Raw genomic sequence first — 27,872 nt, forward strand, 5'->3', positions numbered from 1 at the left:
AAGCTTTTAGCTGTCATGCAATTTTTAGTCTTTCTGGTAATTTTATATAACTAAGTTATAGCTCTTAGTTGATTCATATTGCAAATAATAGTTGAGAAGACCACAACTACCCACATGCAACAAGAAATTACCTTGATTCTTCTAGAGATCTATGACTACTTACAGTAATTACAGTACACAGAAACCATACATAATAAACTGTGACATAAGCATAATTTTGGACAAACTCACTGTATAGTGACAAATTAACACAAACAAACTTCAGTGAAAAGCAACCAGTCATAAATATTTGTTTACAGGCACACTGCCATATCATAGAAATAGAAACTTGTTCTTTGGACAAGCCTTCACAAGGAAGTAATTAGTAGTTACTTATATACTTATGAAATCAAAGCCATAGCAGCAGACCACAGAAAAGTAAAAAAAAAAAAAAAAAAAATTAGATTAATCCTATGTGTTTAGACAGGGCCTTATTTATTTTACAGTCTGTCAGATGAGAAACCAATTCTGCAGAGGACTTCTAAGGGACATTATTAAGTAGAAACTAAATACTTATATTTTAATAGGACAGGCAAGGCAAAAGCCCAAAGAACATTCCAGCATGCCAGGAACAAAAGCAAGCGTGGCATACAATGCACAGGCAGGCACATGCTGAAAGAATAATGCAGCCTCACAGTGGACAGTCATGTTAACCCCGATCTGGCTATTCACCATGAGGGAACACTGCAGTGGCTACAGCTGCAGGAGATACCCTTGTCTGTACACAGGTGCACTGCCTTCAAAAACCTTTTTTTGTGTGTTGGGACTGACTGTTGATGAGGGAATAGTAGGGCTAAATATACAGGATATGAAAACAAAAACAAGTGACAGTTACTTCCTTGCTTGTTACTTTATGCACAGGTATTAAACACAATTTTACAGCAAACTTCAGTTGATGTTAGCCAGCAGAACCATATTTATTTACAGCAACTAATACTCTGGTATTCTACACAGAATAAGAGTCCGGGTTAACAGTTACTACTAAACTCATCTCTGCTATTGTACTTGGTAGAAAGGATATTTTCAGATCTCTTCCTTCAGTCAAGCTAGAAAACATTGGTCTTGCTTTTGAAACTGTTTGGCTAAAGTCAAGCAAGTCATACCAATTTGATACCTCTTAATACACTTTAAGCTATGGATTCTTCTATTTCACACCCATGCTGATTATATTTAAAAAAAAAAAATAAAAAAAAAAATACTGTGAACATCACAAATTGCCAAGACATCCAAATCAGTACTTTTGAATATTTCATACTTAGATTGGCTTAGATAAGGATAGCAATTGCAATCTAATTGAAAAAAACCCCAAACCCTCACAAAACAGAATTAAATGTCTGGTTGTGATGAAGAATGCTTATGGGCACTTGTTCCCCCAAATTAAGATCCATGGGACCATAATAAATGACCCAGATTGAAGTAATTTCTAAAAAACCAAAAAAACCCCAACCAACCAACAACAATAACAACAAAAAAACCCCCCAAACCCCCAAAACAAACCAAACCCAAATAACACAAACAAACAAAACCAAAATCAAACCACCACCAAAATCCCAAATCCTCAAACTTTAACTGCAAGTATGAGTGTGCGGTCACATACAACCTATTCTGAGAGCAGCCATTTTGAAAAGTCTGGGCATTGCTGCTGCAATGCACAATAGCTATTTATAACTCTCACATTAGCAACCATGTGATGCAAAAGATTATGTAGTCCACAACAAGTAAATATTTGAAATAGACTATTGTTACTAGACTTTTAATTCTCAGAGAAAGAAAGTTTATGCACTTACATTTCATCATCATATTCCTTTGGAGGTGATGCTGCAATGACTAAGTCAATCCAATCCTGAAAAAGAAAAGCACAGTGAAACATGAGCTGCTTAATATGGCTTTTAGAAGTGGTTAGTGAACCACCATTAAATATTTGATAGAGGAAGACAATCTATTTCTGGAAAACCACAGGGAGCAGAAGAAAGATCTCTATTAAAGACTTCCATAAAAAGACTAATTCAGTATTCAGCTGTTTGAGTATCTTGAAATTAAAGAAAAATCTCCTGGTCTTACAACAAACTTTTAAAAATAATTATTCTAAGAATCATTCTATATTGGGTCATCTTAACAATGAACACAGTTCTTGCTGAGAAAACATTCACTGTAATTCAGTGAAGTTACTTGTACATTTAGAAATCAAAGATAAGCTATTATCATAAAATGCCAATCAGTTTGCAAGTCATTTTCAATGTGAAAGAGAGATTCTTCAGATAAATGTACTATGAACACTCAGAACGTAATGTGTTTAAATAACAGTCTTGACATGTGGCTAAATGCCATGAACTTTCACAATAAATTACATGCATGGTTTTTAGAGATGCTATATACCAGTATCTTCTGCAGATTTTAGCTCACTTTGGCAGTATATGTCAACCTGTTACTTTTGATGTCTGCAACCTCATTTGTGTTGATATAACAAAATAATGGAAGAAAAGTATACCTCATATGAGCATTACAGGTAAAATGAAGAAGAGTTCCAGGTGACTTACCCCACCCATGTTCCAAGCTTTTGCTAGAGTTGTCTGTGCTTCTGCCAGCCTGCTGCCAATTAATATCTTGCCATTTACAGCTAGTATTTCATCCCCTTTCACTATGCCTCCTGGAGAAAAGACCAGCATGGTATACATACACGTGAGCAAACAGCTGTGAGTCTTCACTGTCCCATATTTATGCAGTACTAAGTATACTGAAAAGTGTCTTCACTAGATGTGGAGGCCTACACTAAAAATTGACATAAACAAGAAAGTTTTCTATAGGCAAAAGCAAAAGGAATTTTTAGGCATGGAAAAGCCACACTCATCTCCTATTGATCATGACTAGTAAGAAACTAGCTGAATAAGTTTTTTGCATAGTAGTAGTTTAGTAATAGTTTGCCTGTCTGGGTAATCCTTCTATACAGCTTACAAACTGAGGTTGACTGTAGGTTGTTACTACTGTGAAAATAGCAGCATTACTTAAAAGTTCTAAAGGTGTAAGTGGCACTTGTCAAGGTTTTGCAGGGCTCTCTTTCCTTTGCAGAAGCATGTGTAACATTCAGTCCTTAAAATTGATTTTGACTTGCTAATCTGTAATGAAACACAATCAGCTAGCTAGGACTGGATTTAAAGAGGAAAACACAGATAGTAACCGGACAGCCTTAGCTGTAAAAGGCCTTCACAACAGTGAACAGCCAAAGGGAAACATAGTACTTGACAGACCAAGTGTCTGAGATGTTTACACAGCAAGGGTGACATGAACTTAGGTGCAGGTTGGGACAAGATCAGTAAAGACCAAAGACAATGGAAGGAGACACCCCATCTGTCTGCCTGGCCATCACTAGACTTCCCAAGGAAAACATGAGAGATACTGGCCATGAGCAGCAAAGCCTGCATGTGTTGGCATGCATGTTTTGCCTTCCAGAGAACTAAGCTGTTTGCCATAAGGCTCTGGCCTTTAGTGGAATTCTGGGAGTAAAGCCAGGTGTTTTACAAAACAGATGACTACTGAAAGTAACATTAAGAGCAAAACTAAGCACTGTAGTGTAGCCATGATCAGGTAATCGCTTTGTGCACGACAGTACTACAAATATCATTGCTTAGAAGCTGTGAAATAATGATGACCATGTTCTGCTTTCCTTAATTAACACCAGGTGTACATCAGGTGGTTTTTTTGTTCTTTTTTCTTTTAAATATATCAGACTGGAAAAACGGGAGCCCTTATTAAGAGAACAGCTCTACATTTTCAGGCCACATCAATGAAAATTCTGCAATGATAAAACTACAGCAGTAACGACCATTTCTTCTTAAACACTATTTATAAATTTTACATCATTATTAACCTATGCAGCACCCTTGAAACCATGAGCCACTCTTGGAGCTGCCCTTAGAGCCAAGACAGAACTTGGCTGCCTTGGGCAATCTAAATGTGCCTCTCAGTACTACGCATAGCTATGAAAGTCAGCCAACAACTATCAGCCAGCATAATGAGCCACTTTGCAGAATCATTCATATTCCCCATTGTTACTCACCATGTTTGTCTGCAGCACCACCCTCATAGATGGCAGACACAACTATCTTTCCAACTGGAGAATCAATTCCTCCCTCAACTGCAAGGTCTAATGATCCTTCCTAATAAAAGGGAGTTTTAGTTCAGAAAAAGGCTGTTAATTTTTGCCATCAACAGGAACTTAATCTTTCCTTCTTCTCCGTAAATAATACTGTACAAGAAATAGAATCATAGAATACTTAGGGTTGGAAAGGACCTTGAGATCATCTAGTTCCAACCCCCCTGCCAGGGGCAGGGACACCCCACACTAAACCATGTCACCCAAGGCCTCATCCAACCTGGCCTTGAACACTGCCAAGGATGGAGCATTCACAACCTGCCTGGGCAACCCATTCCAGTGCCTCACCACCCTAACAGTAAAGAATTTCTTCCTTATATCCAGTTTAAACTTCCCCTGTTTAAGTTTTAACCCATTACCCCTGTCCTGTCACTACAGTCCCTGATGAATAGTCCCTCCCCAGCATCCTTGTAGGCCCCTTTCAGACACTGGAAGGCTGCTATGGGGTCTCCACGCAGCCTTCTCTTCTCCAGGCTGAACAGCCCCAACTTTCTCAGCCTGTCTCCATACGGGAGGTGCTCCAGTCCCCTGATCATCCTCGTGGCCCTCCTCTGGACTTGTTCCAACAGTTCCATGTCCTTTTTATGTTGAGGACACCAGAACTGCACACAAGACTCCAAGTGAGGTCTCACGAGAGCAGAGTAGAGGGGCAGGATCACCTCCTTCAACCTGCTGGTCACGCTCACAGTATCACAGTATGCTAGAGATTGGAAGGGACCTCAAAAGATCATCTAGTCCAATCCCCCTGCCAGAGCAGGAACACCTAGATAAGGTTACACAGGAATGTGTCCAGACAGGTTTTGAATGTCTCCAGAGAAGGAGACTCCACAACCTCCCTGGGCAGCCTGTTCCAGTGTTCTGTCACCCTCACTGAGAAGAAGTTTCTTCTCAAGTTTAAGTGGAACCTCTTGTGTTCCAGTTTATACCCATTACCCCTTGTCCTATCATTGTTTGCCACTGAGAAGAGCCTGGCTCCATCCTCGTGACACTCCCCCTTTATATATTTATACACACTAATAAGGTCACCCCTCAGTCTCCTCTTCTCCAAACTATAGAGACCCAGCTCCCTCAGCCTTTCCTCATAAGGGAGATGCTCCACTCCCTTAATCATCTTAGTTGCCCTGCGCTGGACTCTCTCCAGCAGGTCCCTGTCCTTCTTGAACTGAGGGGCCCAGAACTGGACACAATATTCCAGATGCGGTCTCACCAGGGCACAGTAGAGGCGAAGGAGGACCTCTCTCGACCTACTGACCACCCCCCCTTCTAATACACCCCAGGATGCCATTGGCCTTCTTGGCCACAAGGGCACAGTGTTGGCTCATGGTCATCCTGCCATCCACTAGGACCCCCAGGTCCCTCTCCCCTACACTACTCTCTAACAGGTCGTTCCCCAACCTATACTGGAACCTGGGCTTGTTCCTGCCCAGATGCAGGACTCTACACTTTCCCTTGTTATATTTCATCAAGTTATTCCCCGCCCAACTCTCCAGCCTGTCCAGGTCTCGCTGCTCCTTTTGATGCAGCCCAGGATATGGTTGGCTTTCTGGGCTGCGAGCGCACGCTGCCGGCTCATGTTCATTTTCTCATCGACCAACACCCCCAAGTCCTTCTCTGCAGGGCTGCTCTGAGTCTCTTCTCTGCCCAACCTGTAGCTGTGCCTCGGATTGCTCTGACCCAGGTGTAAGACCTTGCACTTGGCATGGTTAAACTTCAGAAGGTTGGCATCAGCCCACCTCACAAGGGTGTCAAGGTCCCTCTGGATGGCATCCCTTCCCTCCGGCGTATCAACCAAACCACAGAGCTTGGTGTCATCGGCAAATGTTTACATGAATCCTTTAAACATCAATCAAATAATATAATATTTACCTTTTTAATTCGTAATAGCCGTACATCTTTTCCCATAATCTGCTCTGGGGTAAACTATGAAAAGATATATTGATTAGCCATTTCAACTTTGGAAACTCAAACCAGGGAGAATACAGGAAACACAAAACAGGTAGCTTATGGGAGAATAATGTTAGAGGAAGACCAAAACACCAGACCATCTTCTCCAGTAAGATAGCTCCTTTTCAACATGACCAGAAGATACAAATATACAAGCCTTGGCAAACCAACAAGCAAGAATCTTACCCCTCCCAACCCTCAAAATCAAGGATGTGTTTTCTCCAATGCATTTCATATTAACAGCAAGACATAGTTGATTTCTTTCCTTACCATTGAATATGGATCAAAATCTTCCAAATATTTCTGGAAGCCCTGAGAATAAAATAATACTTAACTGTAAAAACCAGCAGGCTCATCACATCCTTAACACACAAACTCCATTTTATTCATTAGTCAGAGAACATACAGCTATGAAAGATGAAAGTAAATGGAGAAAAGCATAGAAAGGCAGGAAATAGTCCATCCTGACAGTCAGAAGATATTTCAAAACCTTATGACAGATGAACAGTTTGAGCTGGTCATACTATGGAGCAGTTCTGAGGAGTAGGTTACTACTCTGTTAGCTCCACAATTCCTTTCTACAACTGACAGAACACACGCAAATCTTGAAAGCACCATGGATAGGTATGTTCTGCCACACTCTCTGAACAACATTTCTTGGGACTGTCACCATGTTGGGTACTACAACACAGGTGGAAGTGATAGCCTCCAATTCACCTGTCAGCAACACTACTTCACACCATCTGGGTTGCAAGATCATCTTCCAGCCCCCGTCTTTCCTCCTTCCCATGGAATTTCAGGGATTTCACTCCATACCACAAGCAAATGCAGGACAAGAAGTAATTTTTTCATATGGTCTTTTCATATGGAGGACTTAAAAAGTTTTGGCAGGGAGTGTCTGAAATTGGGAAGATAACATTGCAGTTAGGTAGAGCAAGATTTAAGCTTTGAGAGGACCCACGCTTTCCTAAACTTTCAAAACCTAATGCATCAGCCTTGTAAGACCAACCCTGCACAGAAAAAGCGTGAGTTACCTTTTCTGCAAAGGTGAAAGTTTCTGAGTCAGTAATCAGGACTCAATGGTGTTTGAGTGGTCATTTCTTGAGGATGATTAGTAGTTACCAGATGAGATTGTATGGGTGATGCTGCAGATGTATAAGAACTCTGCACTAAGGACTTTGGGACTTAACAGAAATCTTTACTCAGGCACCTAAATGCTCCATCAGTCTTGGGGCTTCAAGCTGCAATAACCTGGGGACACGGAAACAATGCAGAACCACACAACCATTTGCTCAGAGAGCACGCAAGCCAATATGTGATGCAGCCCAGCAGTTCAGTCCATGATCAAGCTTGACATATTCACTATTGCCCTCTTTTCAGACCCATCTGACGATAAAGTCTGTTCTACTCTCAGATTCAGCTAAGCCTTTTTCCCGTTGCAAATCAAATATGCAGCTTAAGGTTCCTCTAGTATCTTTAAGGGTCGGCTGTTAAATGATGAAGTTGCAGCAGAAAACACTAATGCCTCCTCCTATTATCATTTTTATCATCTCTCTCAGTTGCCATTTTGACATGACTGGGAATGATCCTCTGGGATGAGATCTCATCCTTACTGTCATTGCCTCTGACAAAGTCAGGGAGCACTGCTACACAGATCTGCATTAGCAGAGCCTAAAATGTACAACAGTGCTGTCCATTTGTCTAACCACACTTACACAGACCATACAACAGTGGTGCTGATAGCTCTTGTGTGGACTGGCAGCCATTAAACACAGCCATACCAAATAGTTCAGCATGAACCCTGGCTGTCTTACAAGCTACCTCTCTCTTCACCTTTTCCCTGAGATCAGAAGACCAACTTAAGCAACTCGTGTCCTTGTTCTGTGTTTCTTCTGAGACAGAAGAAACATTTGCAAGGGCTGAAGCATGACTTTGTCTCCCCAGGCTTCAGAAAGCTGTATCTTCAGGGCACAACTGCAGAACTTGTGCTTTTATTGCCATAAGTGGGTTTGTACTGCTATTTTTTTGGAGGGGGGAGGGAGGAGGGCATGCTTTTTGGGGTTTTTTAAATTTTGTTGTTGGTGGTTTTGGGTTTTTTTGGGTAGGGAAATATGTATTAAAAGCATATTTTGGGAATAGGAACATGAGAGACCTTATTTAGAATTTAAATTACAGGTTGTGTTACATTTCTTAACACTGACTTTGAGAAACTAAATAAATGGGAATCTGATCACAAACTTCAAGGGTAGAATTTCATCCTGGGGAAAAAAACACAATAATCTATTCACTTACAAGGTGTATTAATAGTTAAACTAAAACCATACAAGAAACATTTTACAATGATAACTACCTAAACAAACCTATCAGTTTGAATAGCTGAATTTGTATTACCCTTTGGAATCATGGCTGAAGTAGACATCTATGGTCTTGGAGCAAGCAACTTAAGAGGAAAGAACTCTTGGCCAAGTCACTAATTCATTATGTAATCTAAAAGAAGTCAGTGAACTCTTTGTCCCAGGTTGCCCTCATGAAAAACAGATGTTGGCCTTGAAGAAAGTATTCCTGGGAAAGTAACTTTAAAGCAGGACAGAAAAAAAAAAAAAACCAAAAAGAAACAAAAAACGAAAGAAAGAACCAACAAAACCCACACTGAACCCCACAACAAAAAAACCTGCAAGCCAAGAAGTGATATGACCTGCATCCAATAATGTACAAATACAACCAAGACACAATGAAGACATCAACTGAACTCTAAAATCTCTTCTCAGAAATGGGCATCACAAATCCTGACAGCAGTGTGCGCAATCCATATCCAAGCAGGGACTAATGAACAAAGCAACACTGAGTGGCAACCAGAGTGCTAAGCCTATCCTCCCACTACTTGGGACATCCAGGTTAAAGAGTTCAAGACCATTTGAATTCTTTCTTGACTTACAGCAACATTCCTATGACCAAACATAAGCAGAATCCAGAACATTAAAACATTTGATTGCACCAAAACAACTACCTGTCTGGACTGGTGCCCCCAGGCACCAGTCAATGGTATTACTCTCTGAAATTTCTAGCATCAATAGTCAATAGCAATTGAGACCTGACTGAAATAAACAGAGGAGGAGAAGAAGAACTGAGAAAGAAACCCATGACCAGATATAAATTTTTCCAAAAACACATTTGCTGAGAACACAACTGGTATAATATACAGAACATACTAACATTCAGTAGCAGCTGAACAATAAAGTTTGATTTCCCAGTCAAGTTTTTCCTTCTAGATCTAAATTGAAACTGATCAAAATTAAGAAAAAATACATTATTAATCTTAATGCTTTGCTACTCATGAGCTCATACTCTGAGCTCACAACTTTGTGCCAACATATTCATATAACATGGCAATGCATCTAACTTAGCTTGCACTTATAAAGGTGTTTTGAACAGAAACCGGCATATTTAAAAGCAAAAGAGAAATTAAGCACAAAGTTCACTTCATCAAGGGACCACCCACTGAACCACCAGTAAAAAAGAGGAAGAGATGAAAACTTCATCCTATGACAGAGGAAAGCAATAAAAGCAGTAACACAGCAGAAAAATCCTACATAGTGCAGAAAAATCCTACATAGTACAGAAAGGCTATATAAGTGCTTTCCACCACCAGTTCCTCTGTTGTCATATTAGTAACTATGTTAATAGCTGTATTTGTTAAACTAAGAAAATTTTTTATTACTGAAACCATTGCAACTGGAGACTAAAAGAAACAAGGAAACGTTAGGAATATAAAAAAATAATTCACCATTGTCAGACCCGTTATCGCTGTTCAACTGTCTTAAAGATTGCACTAACTATGTACGTAGTTACAGATGGTTCTACCTGAAGCATTTACTATCCTTTCATTCTTCATCTGTCTAGACTAGCAGGAACCACAGGCACACACAAAGTTTACAAAGACTATGAGTTTTCATGCACTAGGGCTGCATTGCGTCCTCTGTTTCAGAAACTAAGCAACAGGACTAGAAAGGAAAGGTTTAAATCTATGATGAGTCAAAACAAGAAGTACCACACAAAACACAAAAAGTTATTTTACTTGGTTTTTGTTAGATCTAAATGATGAATTGTAAACCACCATCCTTTTAAACATCTCTTGTGGCTGCAAAATAAAGAAAATTGCCAAACCAGACATTAACTTTTGCTGTAAATAAGTAACACCTACTCACAAATAATTTCACTACTTTTTTTTTTTTTCCCCTCCCCTCTTTCTATACCACACAATTTCTTAAAAATATTTTCCATGACTCATTTTATCCCTCATTTCTACGGAACAGTACTGGGGGCGTTTTCTCTGATTTATGAACAAAATATTTAGGAAAAAACAAAAAAAACAAAACCCAAACAACAAACATGGTCAAAATGCTAAACAAGTAATTTCCAAAATATTGAAAAGTCACGATAAATATACATTGAAGATTTGCTCTCCTACCACGGATTTCCTTTACTGAAAGCTAAATTTCATTACTAAGTTCCTCATAAAGTCGATAAGCTGAAAGTAAAGATAAGTGTATTTGGGTTCATCCTGAAAGCACTAATTATCTAAACGCCAATAACTAGTACAGGTTCATTCTACTTAAAGAAAGATTCCTCCTGAATTTAATTGACTTATTTCTCAGTGGTCTTGCTTAAATTTGGATACCTACAAGTAATTTCACAATATTGATTGATAACTGCTGGATTTTATTTTAATTGTCTTGGGCTTCAAATATTTGAATCCCATATTGATTCTGTTTTTCTTTCACTTCCAGTACATTAACAAAATGGTACACTCTAGTTTGGAATCATATCACTAAATAATAGAGTCTCTTATTATGTTACAAAAAAATTCAAAAATAAAATGGGAAAAAAAAAAAACGAACCCCAAAACAAAACACTCCTCCCACCTCTCCAGCCTCCGCTCAAAACCCTGCATCAAATTCAGCAATGTATTTGAGTCTTCTAAAACAGGAAAAACTTTCTACTGACTGACCCATGGTGTTTACACTTCCAAACTGAATTTGCTTTAAACCAAATGACCACATATCAGTTTCACTACTGATTCTGACAGTGTCCTATAGTTATTCCATTACTTGGAAAAACGTATCTATTGCTGAGTTAACAAAAGATCAGTGGTCTCCATTTAATTAATACAGAGACTGAGTTTTTGTTTTCAAGGAGTTTTGGGGCCAGTATGGCAAGATTTTTCACAAAAGTCTTCAGCCCCTCTCTAGCCACTTAGAGAAAAAAAAAAACCACAATTATTTCCTTTTCAACAGATGGTTTTCATATAGCTATGGCAAATAATAACTGAAACAGTTATCGCACATCTTCCTATTTGCTTGATTTGAATCAAGCTTCAAACCCTGCAAACTAGAGGAAAGCTTAAATATTCATTCTTTTTTTTAAAAAAATGTTGCATCCAACCACAAAAGTATGAGGAAGAAAAAATTTTTAGTGCACCAAGTGCACCAAAGCTTTTTAACACAACAGGATGTTAGTGATAGTTGGGAGAGCAGAGACTAATGTTCATGTTGGCTTTTGCTTCTCCTAAACCCCCCCCATTAAATCATAACAATCTTCTCCTGTTCTCTGAGCCAAAATTTAATTAACTTCACCATAAGTATATTCTAATTCACTCTAGCACAGCAGAGACAAACATTTCATACTGACTTTGACCCAGAGCAGCTCTCGGCATTCAAGGCCACATTTGAGAGTTATTTTCCCTATTTATAAGTGAAAAATCAAATGCCCATCATCTCCCTATTTTTAAGTGAAAAATTCAATGTTCATGAACTGTTAAAAGACTTGGAAATTCTGACCTGAATTAAATTAACATGAATACTTAAGTCACAACAGAGGCTTCTGTTATCTGGCCCAACTACCTACCTTCCAGATAACAGGAACGGTTTACCTATTCTTGCATGTTTATTTTATTCTTATGTTAATGCTTTTCACCTTTACTAGTGAAATGCCCAAGTATAAGCTCTCTTGATTAGCTGTTTGGTCCAAGTAAATCCACCAAGATGAGTTTCTAGAGTTTGGTACTCAGGACAGCTAAATTCAGATAAAAAACAAGGTCAAAGAAATTACATGCATTACTAAGATATAAAGACTGGAGTTCCATCAGGTTTGTGAAATCTAGTAAGACGAAAAATAGGGTTGATACATTGCCTTTTGTGACACTTCTGTTTGGCAAGAGAAGCTGAACTAGTCTTTAACAAGGACTGACTAAAATAAGCACACCCCTCCTACACCCCCACCCCATCCCCAGACAAACAAAAACCATTCCTTTGACATGAAATAAAGTTATAATTCTTATACATTTCTGGAAACAGGAAGGTACCTCCTTGTCTGTTTTGTCACACCCCGGCCTTTTCATTTTTTAACTAAAAGAAATAGCCTCCCTCTCTACTTCGATGTCCATGCAAGTCTTACTCCATATACTACTGTGACTTTATTGCAGTAAGGATGAATACATTTTACAGCATTAAGCCATAAATGGAAGTAAGAGATAACAGGTCTACAGAACCAATTTATAGACCGATGCTTCTCTCAATAAGAATGTTGTTCCCACTGAAATTGTGATCTTCCAACTAATATAAGGCAGCTCGGGAATGAAGATGATTGACATCTGAGGCATTTTTGCAGACTTGTGACCTGGAAAATGTGCATGCCTGCATAAAAATTTCCCTATGGAGGTGGATCTTATGGTAAATTTCTCAAGCTCATTGGAAACATTAAGAAAAAAATCAAAACCAACATTTTCAATCGGTACCAAGACTGTCCTCTGATCACACGTCAGGGTACTATCAATTCTGCAGACTAGTTTGTATTTGCACACCAGGTATTTATTTTCAAGAGCTAGACTATATTATACTCTCTTCATTTCTCCCCAAGCAATTTCATATTGCTTAAAGATGCTGAATTATTGAACACAATCAAACTGAAAACTGCAATGCGCACAACTCAGGGAAGTATCTACTCTGGGGGGATTTGAATGTATTTTTAGCTTGTGTACCTGTCTCCTCTTGAGGACTTGTAAAAACTGATTTCATTTATGATTTCAATCCATTTATAATACAGAAGTGTCAAGATTACTATGACTGTGGGAAAACTAGTTACTAAGTATCACTGAAATTTGTTCAAAGTGTAACTGGGAAAACAGTAAGAGTATCTTAATTATTAAAGCAGAAAATGATAAAAAAAATCTATCACATTAATAAAAGATGGCGAAGAATATTGTACACAATACTTATTGCAAGACATAGCATAGGCTCTTAATTAAAGGAAATGCAAATGTCTTTTTTTTCCCATCACTTAGTTCACATATTAAAATACATTGCCTTGCTCTTATAAACATACATCTGCACACATGCATGTAACAGGCACACAACTCTAATTCTAACAGTGTAAGTCATGATGTCCCTCAAGAATAAATATTACTAATTGATGCACCAGCTATTTTAGATGAATTTTCAGGGCTCTCACTTGGGAGTTATCACCTGTCAAAACAGTATTTCTCCCTTTCCCCTCACCTTGTCTTCTCCAGTAAGCCTTGGTTCACCTTCCCTCATCTCATACACCACAATTCCCAAAGATGCTACACGGTTGGGTCCTAAAATATTTAGCCTAAAATTTTTTTCATCATTTACATTTGAAACAGAATGGAAAAGAAATAAGAAAAGGAATCTGTACTGAGTCAACTCTGCAGTAACCAATATATAGGAGTCTAAGATATAACAACACATTATTTTTTATCTCTGGAAATGAAATTATGTAGTATGTATCTATATTTCAATTCTGTTCATGAATATTTACAAAGCAAAACCAAAGTATAAGTCTTACTATTTAATTTCAGGCAAACAAATTCAGAATTTTTGAGAATAAAAACCAGCATATGAATAAATGGCAAATAAGATCTCCAGAGTCTAAGGCTCTACACTTCTCTGGAATTATGCACTCCAGTATAAAAATTGTCACTAAAGGTGACTTTTGGATCATGGGGGGAAAAAAGGGAAAAAAAATCATTTTATACTTACCATTAATGATCACTTGAAAAATCTACATGAATTTTAGTTAGCAGAAAACAAGACAAGCACTGATTCTTTGAGAACAATTGAAAAACAAATCCCATAGCACTAAAGTGCTCAAAAAAAAACCCCAAAACCAAACTACTCCAAAAAACCAAACACATTAAAAGGCTTACCAGGGCCTCTGTTTTGATTGTTGGCCTGACCATAAAGTTTGGGTCAGGGTGCAGCATGACTGGTTTAGAGACTATTGGTACACCTGGATGTCGTTGGGTAGGTGGACTTGGAGCAAGTTTCTATGGGGTTAATTTAAGAAAATTAAAATTCATAATGTAATTTATGCAAATCTGTTATTTCACCAAGATGCCTCAAATCAAATAGCTTATGGTAATGAATCTAATGACACTAATACAAAAAAAAAAAGACTTACAGAATTAGTTAAACTAAGACTTATAAAGTCAACAAACCAAACCATAATTTCTCTTGCTTCCCCGCTAATCTCTGACTTCACCAGCACAATCATGGAAAAATGTCATCCCTGCTTTAGGCATTTATCCCATAAAGGCAATGAATTGAATAAGAAATGTCAAGGTGAAAAAGAAAAGAAAATCTGAATTTGAGTTTAAGGACAGAGTGAACCTGAAATAAAATTTTAACTAATCTATGGCTAAACAAATCTAAGATGAAATTCCCCAGGACTGCAGCAATGTTTCCATACATCATTTCAAGCTAACTTATCTTAAGAACAAGGGTTAGTTACGCTAACTACCTAGCCTTGACTCCATGAAGTACAGATATCCAGAGGCATCTACTACCTCTTTATGCAGCACGTACTAACCCAACTGTACACTTGTTACTCAGTGAAAACTCCCACTGACGTCAAGCATAGTTTTATTCAAGAGTTCAAAACACAGCCCTGTGGGTTTAGTTTCTGACTTAACCCCAGCAACTCTCTGCACACTTTTGTCAATGTTTCTCATAGGAAATGTTTTCCAGATATCATTAATGTAGTACAAGCTGCATCCTCCAAAATTTAAATTGCTTCCAGCAAATTGGCTAAGCAACTTCTCTTTTTGCCTTTTTTTAAATATTATAAAAAAAAAAAAAAAAAAAAAAATTTGAAACTAGATCTTTCAAAGTCCCTGTGGATATCCATGAATTAATACTGTTCCACACTACAAAATACATTGTATCGTTAAGCTTTCTGATCTTAGAAGAATCAGCAGGTTCGCAGATATCAACTTGTTAAAGTTGCACTAGAACTGGATGACTGCTCCTGGAGTTGCACAATTTAGAGACAGACCTCTCTAGAGTTCCTTGGAATGGGAAAACCTGATATTTGATCATTTTGAATCAAAAAGAATGTTGGCTCTTCTGGGAAGAAAGGTTTCTTTTCAGCACCCATTATGCTCAAAATACACTTTGGTCTTATCTCCTTTTGTCTATCTTGACAGGACAAAGTATATGCTCCATGACATACAGACATCCAGAACACACAAACATGGACCATGTAAAGTGTTGAAATATGAAGTCCTCAGACCATTAGGAGTCACCTCCACTACTTGGTATTAGATACCTTGCAACACAGCAATGGATCCAAGCATGTGAATGCAAGTGTTGAATTTCAAATAAATTAGCCATGCAGAGTCAAACCCTTGTCATTTACTTGACATTAGCATTACATGGGAAGCTCATAAAACTGCAGTATTATTAACAGTATATGACATACCAGTGGATTGCTTGACACAGAAGACACTTTGCCAACGTGAGAGGCGTTTCTTACAACCTAAACAGTAACAGACTTAGTACTGGGTTCATATAAAGTATAAAGCTAATAACAGTTTTGAGAAACAGATCAATTTATACCAGATATTTTAATAGCTACTTGTCAAGAATGTAATTGACAGCATTTTCTTCCTTTTTTTCAGGTACTTGTTTGAGCCGAATTTGAAATTAAATAATCTGGGGCAAAAAACTGATTTAGCAATACAGAGATTTAACAGTTTGAATAATATTTGAAAAGTAAATTTATGGGACAACACCAGCTGTCTTATTTTCAGCTTTAGCAGGCTTAAGCACACGATCTTTAATTGTTGAAGTAAAATAAACACACTGCATCTGCTTATCTGTCATGTTAAAATGGACTCTTTAAAAAGCAGAAAGGATAAATTGTCCAGCTTCTGATTTTTCTTCCATTTCTGAAACCACATCAAGAATAAAGAGTTATCTACTTATAAATAAAGCAGCTTTGCCTCAGTATTAATACCTTACTAAGAGCTTAGTTCTTCCTTCATATACCCTAATCATATTCAGTGAAATCTGACTTATTTATGAAAGCTAGATGATTTTTTTCTTGTTACCTGATGTATTTCCCTTTAATTATTAACCTCTTTTCTCTAACATAACTAGCAGTAAAAAACTGCCAGGAACATATATTGGAATAAATAGGTTTGGGATCACATCAGTATGACAGTTCCTATATTACTTCTTCTATCTGAATATTTTTTACCATAGAACCATAGAATAGTTAGGGTTGGAAAGGACCAACCCCCTGCCATGGGCAGGGACACCTCACATTAAACCATATCAGCATTAGGAGAATGTATTTCTTCTCTGAACAGTAATATTTTGTACACATGTGTCATTTCACATAATTTTTATTTCACAAATAATTTGGGAAACCTATTATCCATTAGTATATATGACATCTCTATTTCAGTGGATCTAGCATATTCTTGGCACTTCAAACATATAAATCACATAGATCAAGCTCTATCACAGATCAACTTCAGTTTATAAGAAGAGATTCATAGTTAACATTAGGGCTATTATTCACATAGAAATAATCTGCCAGTTTTCCCTGAGAACTTATTAGTTTGCATATCCTTCTCTATCTCAAACAAAATCATGCAAATGCAAAGCTTAGTATTTCCACGTAAACTTGCAAAAAACCCCATCAAAAACTACAGTGCTTAGCAAAGGGAATTACAATAAAACAGCTGCCATGTCCTCCCTACAGTGATATCTGGAACAAGATTTCTTATATTTGATCCCCTTTTGGACTAAGATGGTAATAAAGAGAAAGTCGCCATGTTTTCTTCAAAGAAATCCCTAAATCCTGTGTGTACAAAACCAGTCAAACCTGATTACCAGCTCTTGCTCATTTAAAAGTATTTTACAGATAATGTATACAGTGTTGAGGTTTTAAAACTTTGAGCTTTTCATTTTAAGCTCATTTTCTTCTCACATTATAAAGCAATGTGATGACATCTTTAAAATGCTTCCACCAGTCATTTTCACTACAGAGGTATTTTTCTCAAATTTAACTATGAGTTAAATCTTCTGATTTTGGTTTTTGGTCTGACAATGTTTTTATCTTTTAATATATATATTTAAACATTCAAGTCCAAATTGTCCTTTTAACTGATACGTTCTGGCCAAGATACCTGCATGTGCAAGGGGTAAAACATACACAGGGAGGAGAGCAAAACCCTCTTAACTTAAAATTTGTAAAAAGTTAAAATAAAACTACCTCTGGACTGCATTCACTACTATGACACAGTAAAACCATCTCACTCATCCTTTTAACACTGCATATGGCAGATGGGTAGATCCAGTGGATGAAGTGGGTGATGTTGCTGGGCAGGGAGGCCAGACAGGGAAATGGTAAAGGCACATGCACCCAAATAGATCATGAGGTCACCTGGGAAGCTGGTGTTACTGACAGGGCTGGACCTCTTGAAAGCGGAACATTTGATGTAGGAAGTGGATGAGCTGATGATGCTGAAGGAAGAGTGGGTGGTGGTGGTGCCACACGTTGGTTAGGCTTGTCAACTTCATCTAAGTTTATGTCATCAAGATCTGTAGTATGAAGCTGCAGGCCACTAGCAAAACGCCGCACTGATGTGGCTGGAGGAGCAGATGGACGTCCACTTGCCAACTATGTGCAACAGAACAGAAATCTGCCTTAGCAGTTCATCTGACTGCAACAGCTCCAAACAAATTAATGGCAAATCCTACATCACTCAGTGTAACTGCTCCTGCACAGGAAGTTCTTGGCTTCTCCCACACAGACTATACATAACCTTTTTCTCCAAAAGCCTTTTTAAAGGCACTCCTTGGGATTTAAGTTTAAAAAGAAAATTCAAGTGCTGTGATAGTAGCCTTGGCTGTTGAGGCAAAGGGGATCACACACACACACACAAAAACCCAACTGTATGGAGTCTTCAGAAGGTAAGAAAAAAACCCCAAACCCTAAAAACACAGGACAAATCGCAGATGATATCTCTCACCTCACTAGCTCTTATGATGAGAAAGCAGAATTGCTCCTTGCAAAGGTGATTATATAAGAAGAAAGTAATCAAAGACAGGGCCTGAAATTCCATGCCATTAAAAAAGAGAAAGGTGCTCAAGTCTGGTGTAAACATAACTAGACATTAATACAAGAGGGGGAAGTAAGCTTAAGCAGCATTTCAGGGTGCTATGAAATTCAGATCCTCAGGAGGCTCTGGATCTTCCAATTTCTATCAATCAACACCAGATGCATCGTGGGGCTAACAGACTCCAGAGTTTGAACATGATTCTTCACAGAAAAAGTAAGGTTGCAATATGTAATATCTACATATGCTGTTAGAGTTGCTAACGTTTCTTTTACCAGTGATCTAACTGAACTATTTAAGAAAATCTAGTTGATCATCTTTCATTTTGCTATTTTGTAGACTCAGCTGAGGAAACCTTACAGAGATGAGCTGTCCCACAGACACATGCATCTTAGTCTAATATGACAATACTTTCCTCAAGTGGGTATCTCTGTTGACATTTTTTTGGATCTCCTTACCTGCCATACTGACATACTAAAGGAAAAAGAAGGTATTTCTTTGGCAGAGGTCAAGAGATCTTGACTGCTCTTGAACCCAAGTAGCAGTTCAAGCCTGTAATACCTGAATATTGTTCAGCTGCATTGATCCCTCATAAGCATTCCAGTTGGACAGTTTTGTAGAAAAATTGTAATAGATTATTTAAATATAATGGAAATACAACAATGATTTTAATCTGTAATGTTCCCTCTTACTTTACAAAGTGGGACAAAGATCTATCAGAATGCAACTAGCCAAATTTAGGTAGTGGGAGAAAATTCTGCATAATCATTTCACTGTCCTACAGACCTGCACTGAAGAGCCACATGGATCTGAGCCTGAGGCCAGGAGAACAGAAGACCAGCTGCTTTTTTCAGAGCTGCTCCGCATTGACCTGAAGGAAATTCATGTGAGAGTGTTCCCCAAGGGTCCCCTCTGTGGTTGCAATTTCACGAGGATCCCAGGGGAGTTCAGCAGATTGCAGTGTTCCTCTTGAAAGCAGCTGTGCTTGGAAGACAGCCAGGGCAGCAGGATGGTGGGAAAGCCTTACTTCACATCTAGAACCATCAGGCTCTAAGGCACTCTCACTATTTGCAACTCCCTTCATTTAAGGGGACTATATAAAAAACCAAACCAAACCCTATCCATTGTGAGTTTCTCATCTTTTTGTAATTTTCTTAATGTGTACCTTTATTCCACGCAACACTAGGAAGCGTCCAAGAGCACATCATCAATGATGTTCTTATTTTCATAGGATACTAAAATATATGGCTGGGTATTCTAGCCTCATTTTTATTATTCGTAGTATGTCCCCCACCTAGCCCAAACAGGTCACGAGTCAATAAAACTGTTAATCTAGTGTTGATAATATACTTAAAAAGAACAAAATAATAAAAATTAGAGTAATAATTTAAAAAATTCTCCCTAAAATACATGAACAGCAAATGCTACGTATTGTAACTCATCAGTTATTGATATTTTCCCCCTGCCTTTTAAACTGATGCTGAGAGGGAAAGATGAAAACAGATTTTTCTCTGGTAAAAACCTGTTGCTTTTAGGAGACAGCTAGTGTGTTTTTAAGAGATCATGCAATATATAAAGAAGCCAGAATTTTACCTCAGGAGACTCATTCTCCACAGAGGAAATCTGTTCTAATCGTGTCTGACAAAGTCTTTCCACCCAGTGCTGCACCTTTTCTGATTCTTCCAGGTCTTCTCGTTCTGTCTCAGATACCTCAACCATAATATTAGTGCATGAAAAAAGGTTATAGGTATAGTTACAATACAAGTCTATTTCAGATGTATGAAGTGCCACCTAAATTAGTTTAAAAATTAATAATGGTTTTGAGAATTATTTCTTATCTTTCTGTCTTTCACTAAATGCATCATTCCAAATGGAGGTGCATTAACTGCAGAGGTATCCTCATGTGGGCAAAAACTGACTAGAAACAGGTAAACATAGGGACAGTTTTGCAGTGAAACAGCAATTTTTTTAAACTTTGTTATCTTTGACATAATTAAACAAGTGTCCTGTTAAGATAATTCCACTAAAGATTCAGCTAATTTTCTTTCAGCATAATTTTGCACTTGAAGGGAGAACACAACATACCTCTTGCACAAGACGATTTATTTTCAGTTGTTTCTCTTTCTCCAGCATTCCTTCTTTCTCTTTGGCAAGTTTTTGCTCAAACTCCATTTCCTTTTTATTCTTCTTCTGTTCACACAGACTGTCACTTTTGGACTTCTTTCGGTCTTTCCCTTTCTGGGAAATTTTGATGGTTTGGGGTTTTTCTTTTTCTTAAGTGAAATATTTTTACACCAGATAAAAAACATTCCAAACTTCAAGCTTAGTACATGAGTGTCTGCCTTGAAAATTTAATTACAGTCTGTGCAAGTATAGGGATAGTCTTTTAAAAGAAAGTCCTAAGTCCATTTCCTCAGAAATCTGCTGAAAATTCAACCTTATTTGGAAGGCCTGTGCACATTAACGTAAGTTGGAAAAGATCAGGCAGCTGCTCTTCTGCAAATTACAATATTAGGGCACACAGGCCTACTACAAAACCCTGAATATTCATTCCGTTTTGGTTAGGTCTTGATTTGCCATCCCTCTGTTCTAGCACTTTTATAAAAATGCAAGACTGACTGCTCTCATGTGGCAGATGCTCATGTATAGGTAGATGTGAATATTCTGTGCATGCTATGTCTTCATGCATATGTCCTAAGCACTGCAAGCCTCAATACAACCAAAAAAAAAAAGCACTTATAAAGGAAAGGCTTAGATCAGTGTAGAAACCGAATTGCTCCCAGGAAAGAAGACTGCATCACAAAGAATAAGTAGCTCCTACATGCACTGGATAAAATCTACTCATATGAGCCAACTAATACAGTACAAGGCAACTCTAAAATTTTACACGTAGAGTGCAACCAAAGGGGAAAACCACATAGTCTTTTTGCAGTCTCTGTTCCTGCTGTCATGGAAATATACCCTGCTCCTTATTTGTGTCAGATTTCTTTTCTTTTATTTCTTATTAATCTTAATAAATTATAATAAAATTATAATTAAAATTATAAAAATTTATAAAAATTATAATAAGATTATATTAAAATTATAATAAAATTATTATTGATATTATTTTATATTTTTATATTTTTATTTTATTTATTTTTTATTTATTTTATTTTATTTATTTTTTTATTTTATGTCAGATTTCTGCTACCCTCTCCTGTTTGTTGTGTTAGAGCCTAGCTCATATTCGAAAGCCCATGTTCTCCTTTCATTTATGAACAAGTAAAAATGAGGAGCAGCTGGCCACTTACTGTCAGTTATTTTCAGTGCCCAGTGAGGTTACGGATTCAGGTTTGATTTGCTCTGCTCATTATCATCAGCTACTGACTTTCCATGGTGGTTTTGGGAATTCAAAGAATAAACATGCTTCACCTTCCATAGCATTATTTGTCTCTCTTTCACCTTTTGCATGTAATATTGATAACAGGACCTTAGAAAACAAGACATTTTCCCTGGCAACTACAAAAGCCAATTCGCCTAGTCAAGTAGGAAATTCGTGCTGCTGAGTTCACTGGGATGTTGTCTATTGCTTCATTGTTAAGTAGTGCTTGGGGAGGTAAGTGGGAGGAATCAATCATCACTGGAAATAAAAAATGTAAAAAAATTTAAATTAAAAAAAAAAAATCTAGCTTTTCACACTAATGTTTTAGCATAAAGATAATTCTGTGGCCATGTTTCATTCAGGGCTCTTTAGTTAGAACCTTAATAACAATTAATGATATCTTTTAATAAATTAGAAAATATATTTAGTACTGTCTACTAAATGTAAATATCTGGCAGGTCAACTTGCTAGTATCAACATTTGAAAGAATACTGAATTTAAAGGCAGTATACATGCCAAAGACTTCAGGAATACGAACATGTATCACACAATCTTAGCTGCATTTACTGCATGCAGATACAACAGGATGAGTCATCCTTTTCATCCAACTTCCCCATGGATTCAGTTTATCATAGACATTTTTAGTACAGAGTAAAATCTTGTTTGCAAACAAAAAAAAAAAAAAATCAATTAAAAATTTGGCATAGGATGAAAATTCATCACTTCCAGATTTAAAAATATTTCTAAAAGCAAAAACCTAAAAATACACCTTTTCAAGCTTCTAGTGCACACTGTGTAGTAGAGTTCAACATAAACTGGGCACAATCTTCATTATTATATTTAAAGGTATTTGGATGTTCTGTAAACTATCTTTGCCAGCAGCAATATAGAATTTGTGTGAAGAAACTTTGTTTTCATTAAATCTACTTTATTTTTCAGATAGAAATCCTAATTGTACTGGCATTCACACAAGTTACAGATCCATGATGATTTACAGTCGCCAGCAGTACAAAATGGTATCATACTGTACAATCATTTTCTATTCTCTATTAAGGATCCACAGAGAAGGTTAAAATAATAGTCCTAAATGGTGAAACAAATACTCCATCTGCCACACACAATCCTGACCTCCTCAGGAACCTTGAGTTGTCGTCAGAAGATGGACACAGGAACTCTTGACACTTCTACCCCAGTCAATTACCATCAGTCATCACAAAAAAAACCCCAAACCAACAAACTGCCACCAAAACACACAACACAACTCCAAATCCCTAATAATTCGAAGAAATTAAGAGACTAAAGCAACACCAGCAATATTGTTTGAAATTCATAATTTGAAATTGCAGTACTTTAGCAGCAACTCTACAGATACAAAAGTATTCCATCAAGCTTAAAGGGTTGGAGTTTTGGTTTGTGGGGTTTTTTTTCCTCATTCTATGTCATGTACATGCCTAAAAGGTTTTTGCCTTCAGCACTCTTCTTCCTGGGAGATTTGCAATGGTTCCCATTAAATTTTTGTCACTGTACTTTTTTTTAATACATTTTTTTGAGGACTTTTAGAGAACATCAAGACACGTGCTGCCCACCTGTACTGAACACCTTCTGCAAAGTATTCACATACAATTCTCACTGAAGCAGGCAAAACTTGAAAATCCAAAGAATTTGAAAGGACAAATCCTAGCAGATGCATCCCAAAATGCATCTTAATTTGTGCACATGCTAAAAGAAGCAGCATTTGACTATCAAGAATGTCTATAATAATAGAGAAGAAGGTAAAATAGGAATTAAAATTCAAACGCACAGCAAACAAGTTTACACAGCAAACTTTGTACCTTGCGGATTGTGGGAAATTTTCCTTCATACCGATAAAACCACCCAAAAGCTACAAAAGGTAAAGCAAAAGTTTTTTTGAAGTAAAGTCAAGGACTGGTTCAGATTCAGACCAATCCATGTTGATACATATAACTGATTAAAATTTATTTGAAATACCAAATACCAAAATACCAAAGGTTTGATATTACACAACAACTCTTGAATGACTTCTTGATCAATTGTGCTTGCACATTTAGTCATGTTATCCTTATTTTACTGATACATATTTTATGTTAAATAAAGCAAATACAACTACCTTTCACACAGAACCATACAGCCATATACATTGCTAACATTTCTGTGCTCACAGTCTTACTCTACAGTTAGCAAGCCTTAAAATGAAACAGGTGTTCAAACTCCTTCAAGCTTGTGGCAGAACACAGAGGCATTTGAGGAGATTTTAAAAAATAAAGCTTCATTTCCTAGGATAAAATATTTCAAGCCAAGTGCATAAATATTCAGAAACATTACTGAGTAAAATTATACAAAAGAATCTGTTACTATGATTTTAGGTAAGAAACACAACACACAGGTTTGAATATAATCCACTTTTCTGGAGGACTGACAGATTTTGAATTTGTATCAAGATATCTTTAGAAAGCAATGACAACAAGAGCATCATAACCTTTCATTGTTTACCAAAGGACCACTCATACTGCTCTAGAAAAACTAAATTATCAGTTCCGTGTCAAGACTGACTGTCAAGAGGAAGCAGAACACAGGAAGAGTCCGAACTAGCATAGGAAGTCAAGGCTGAGTGGCAAACCTGTTTTTCCTGCTTCATGATCATTTCATCCATGTCATCTGTTTCAAGTTGGTCATGTGCAACTCCCTTTACATCTACTAAAGAAACAAAGGAGGAAAAGAATGAGGAGATAGAAATGACAGACTAACTGGAGGTTCCCACGAAATGAGGAGATCAGCAATGTCTGAGTATAACTGTTGATGAAATAAAACGAAGCTACCAATGGGATATTTAACCAAATAATTGAAAAAAGGGAGAGAGGAGAGAGGGGGAAAAATAAAAAGAGGTCCTGCTTAAACCAAATTAATTTCCAACCCCAAGGAGCATATGGTCAATTAGTCTGCTCTGCTATGAAGGGAAGCCTGCATTGATAGGTGGCTTCTTCTGTAATTGACTAAAATTGGATTTTTGTAACTGGATAAAAGATGGTTGCATAAAAAAAAATTAAATTCCCCACTTCAGTTTCATCCATGAAGGTAAATGATTTCCCCAAAGTCACACACACACACACACAAAAAAAAAAATCAAGTTAAGACCTGACCCAGATCTTCCTTCAGTTATGTAGCAAGCACTTTCCACTTTTTCCTTTGTCTAATACCATTTTAGCACACTCTTCATATACTATCTGTAGCTTCCAGTTTAGCTTCTTAACAGACAATTAAGCTCCAAGCATCTTAAATTCCTTTGGACAACTAAATCAGACTTACACTTCAGGGCAATTCTTCATGGAAAAGTAGCAGTATACAAATAGCACCTCTTCAGTCTTTCAACTAATTCTGAAGCAGACTGCCCAGTAATATCAAATCAATTTTCAGGCTGTGCAGACTACAGCCCATTTGTGAAAAACTTGCCACAATGGATGAACAGAGGAAAAAAACAGGAAAAAAGGACAGGGGAGGAAAAAGAGATAGATTCAGTAAGGAAAATGATAGTAGGAGGGGAATAGAAAAAAACAGAAAGCAAGAAAAAGGTGTTTTGAAGTCTGAAGATAGTATCTTAAATTGACCATCTGTCAGAGTGGAAAAAATACCCTGCTTTTTCCAATGTTTTTTCAAATTAACAGATCTGCTACTATACACAGCAACTTCTGACAGATGCCTGAATTTTGCAAATTCTTAGAAATGTTCCCAGCTTTCTCATGATTGGGTCACTAAGAATTGATTCAGAAGTTCTGATTGCGTGTGGGTTTAATTAGTACATGCTTACATGCTTTGTTATCCAATCTCTAAGTATTTAAGATCATTTTTGCAACATCATTATTTCATTTTCAAGATGGCTGTCAAAAGAACATGAACTGAAGAAAGCGATACCCAGAAAAATGATGTGGTAGATACTTTAGCCAGAGAAGGAATAAACCAGATATGAATGGCATGCTGGTAGTCACCAATTCGTCACCAATTCTTAAGAATCTTTGATTCTTAAGAATTCTTCTTTGTTTAGTGTCTCTCTCTTGTTTTGCAACAATGACTTCTGTTGCATTTTAGATGACACTCCATATTTAAGTTGTTTACTCAATTAAGTTGTTTACTCCTCCCCATGGAAGGGAAACAAGGGAACTTCAAGACATTCCTACAGCATCCCAATTAAGAGGACTGAGATGCTGCTGAAGAGATTAGGTATTTTCCAAAAGCTAAACTAAATCATTTCCTCCAAGCCAAAAGCAGAGATTCCATACCTACCATTTTTAGTTGGAAGGAAGCAGATTAAAATACTCAAAACCATAACCTCCATCCTCCATAATACACTTATTAAAAGTAAGGGAGAAGAAAAAAGGTTACAACAGGAATAGTGAAGTGCATTCTTTCACTCCAAATGAGACTGCAAATCGAGTACTAATTTTCTACCTTCAAACACTCCACTTCCCAGGATCTTTTCTCAAATATAAAAATGATGTTAAATTATTTGCTGATATGATTAATGCAGAAAGCTCAAATATGATTCCAAATAAAAGAACAAATCCAAACACTTGTCTCCTTTTCTCATCTTCATTTTGAAAAGTAATAAAATGCAGTAACAAGATGCCCATAAAACCTAAAAAATTACTTACTGCTATAAAGAATATTCTCTTCACTGAGATGAAACGACTCATATGTATAACTTCACATTTGAGTATCAGCCTATCCACATGGACATAAACAGATAATCATATATCATTTAAAAATGCAGCACTACTTCCATTTGGGCATGTAGTGGAAATCAGCACAAGTCTACTGATGCAAGAACTGCTCTGTGAAAAGGTTGACAGGCCAAACACTGAACAGAAACAACACAGAAAAGGAATGCACCGAAACTCCAAGCTCATGAGGTTGATACTTCAGTCAATTTCTTAGTGAGCTTAATTTTTTTTTCTTTTTCCTGCTGCTGCTGATTGCCAAAAAGCATGACTGTTTGACTGGATATAGGTTTTGTGAGGTAAGTACCTGTTAAGTAAGAGCTATTAAATTAATCTATCATATGCTTTCAGCCTTCTGAAAATAAACAAGTCATAGCTAGCCTGGCTTGGATACAAACTGGTGATATATTCCATACAGCTCGGTGATGCATCTGACAAATACTTTCCCTAGGAAGGAGAATGAAATCAATGTCTTACTTTTGTGTTTGGAACGAGGGGCAGGGTGCACTTCTGCAGTTACAGTTTTTAAAGATTTGGGAGGTTCTTTAGGACCCCAGTCTTCTTCCCACTCCTTTTTAAATTTTTCTTCCTCTGCTGTTATCCTATAAGAAAAATTACCAAAAAAAAAAAAAAAAAAAAATGATTGCAGCTAAGAATTCTGAGTATTAAACCAGCAGCATCAACATAAATTAATCACAACTATTTAGTGTTTGTTCAGTATGTTTGGGTTTTTTCTATTTAATATAAAGCATAATAAAATGCCCCTTACCTCAAACTAAATTCCTTCAATCAAAGTTTCATTTACTGAGCTATTAAGATAATTTGTAAAATTCAATGTAATTGAGTATTCTTATTTAATATTGAGACTTCTAAGGCCATTTATATAAAACAGATGTACAGAAATTAAGCCCAGAGTGATACACTACAATATTGTCAACCTTAACTGAAGCCGAAAACCCATCTCTCACCTACTAATTTTTAATTTTTAGAACTGAGAATTATCTATTAGAAAAACAGTCAGTTTAACTAAAATATTAAGTGACAGAACAGCAACTCTCAAGTAATTTACAAAACAAGTGCCATATAACCTAATACCTTGTAGCTCCATATATGGTGCCTTTAAGTGATTCAAGACCTATTCTTAGCTGTAGCCCGTCTTGAACTAGTAAACTGATATACAGTGCCGAAATTTACCAGGTCTTAGATCCAAATGATGCT

At 37.1% G+C, this 27,872-nt stretch overlaps 1 protein-coding gene across 1 annotated transcript in view; it reads right to left on the reverse strand.

The window, feature by feature from the left end:
* Positions 1–83: 83 nt before the first annotated feature.
* USH1C (USH1 protein network component harmonin) overlaps positions 84–27,872 on the reverse strand; it is a gene marked incomplete at its 5' end in the record, with an annotated part of 48,569 nt that continues 20,780 nt past the window's right edge. Inside the window, 8 exons of the mRNA XM_080617768.1 lie at positions 84–832; positions 1,827–1,882; positions 2,577–2,686; positions 4,094–4,193; positions 6,056–6,109; positions 6,404–6,445; positions 24,563–24,639; positions 27,132–27,256. Coding sequence (XP_080473894.1) covers positions 733–832; positions 1,827–1,882; positions 2,577–2,686; positions 4,094–4,193; positions 6,056–6,109; positions 6,404–6,445; positions 24,563–24,639; positions 27,132–27,256 — 664 coding nt within the window. The 3' untranslated portion in view covers positions 84–732. The remainder of the gene's footprint in view (positions 833–1,826; positions 1,883–2,576; positions 2,687–4,093; positions 4,194–6,055; positions 6,110–6,403; positions 6,446–24,562; positions 24,640–27,131; positions 27,257–27,872) is intronic.

The sequence above is a fragment of the Psittacula echo genome (genome assembly GCF_963264785.1).
Source record: "Psittacula echo genome assembly, chromosome: 5".
In the NCBI taxonomy this organism is placed as follows: Eukaryota; Metazoa; Chordata; class Aves; order Psittaciformes; family Psittacidae; genus Psittacula; species Psittacula echo.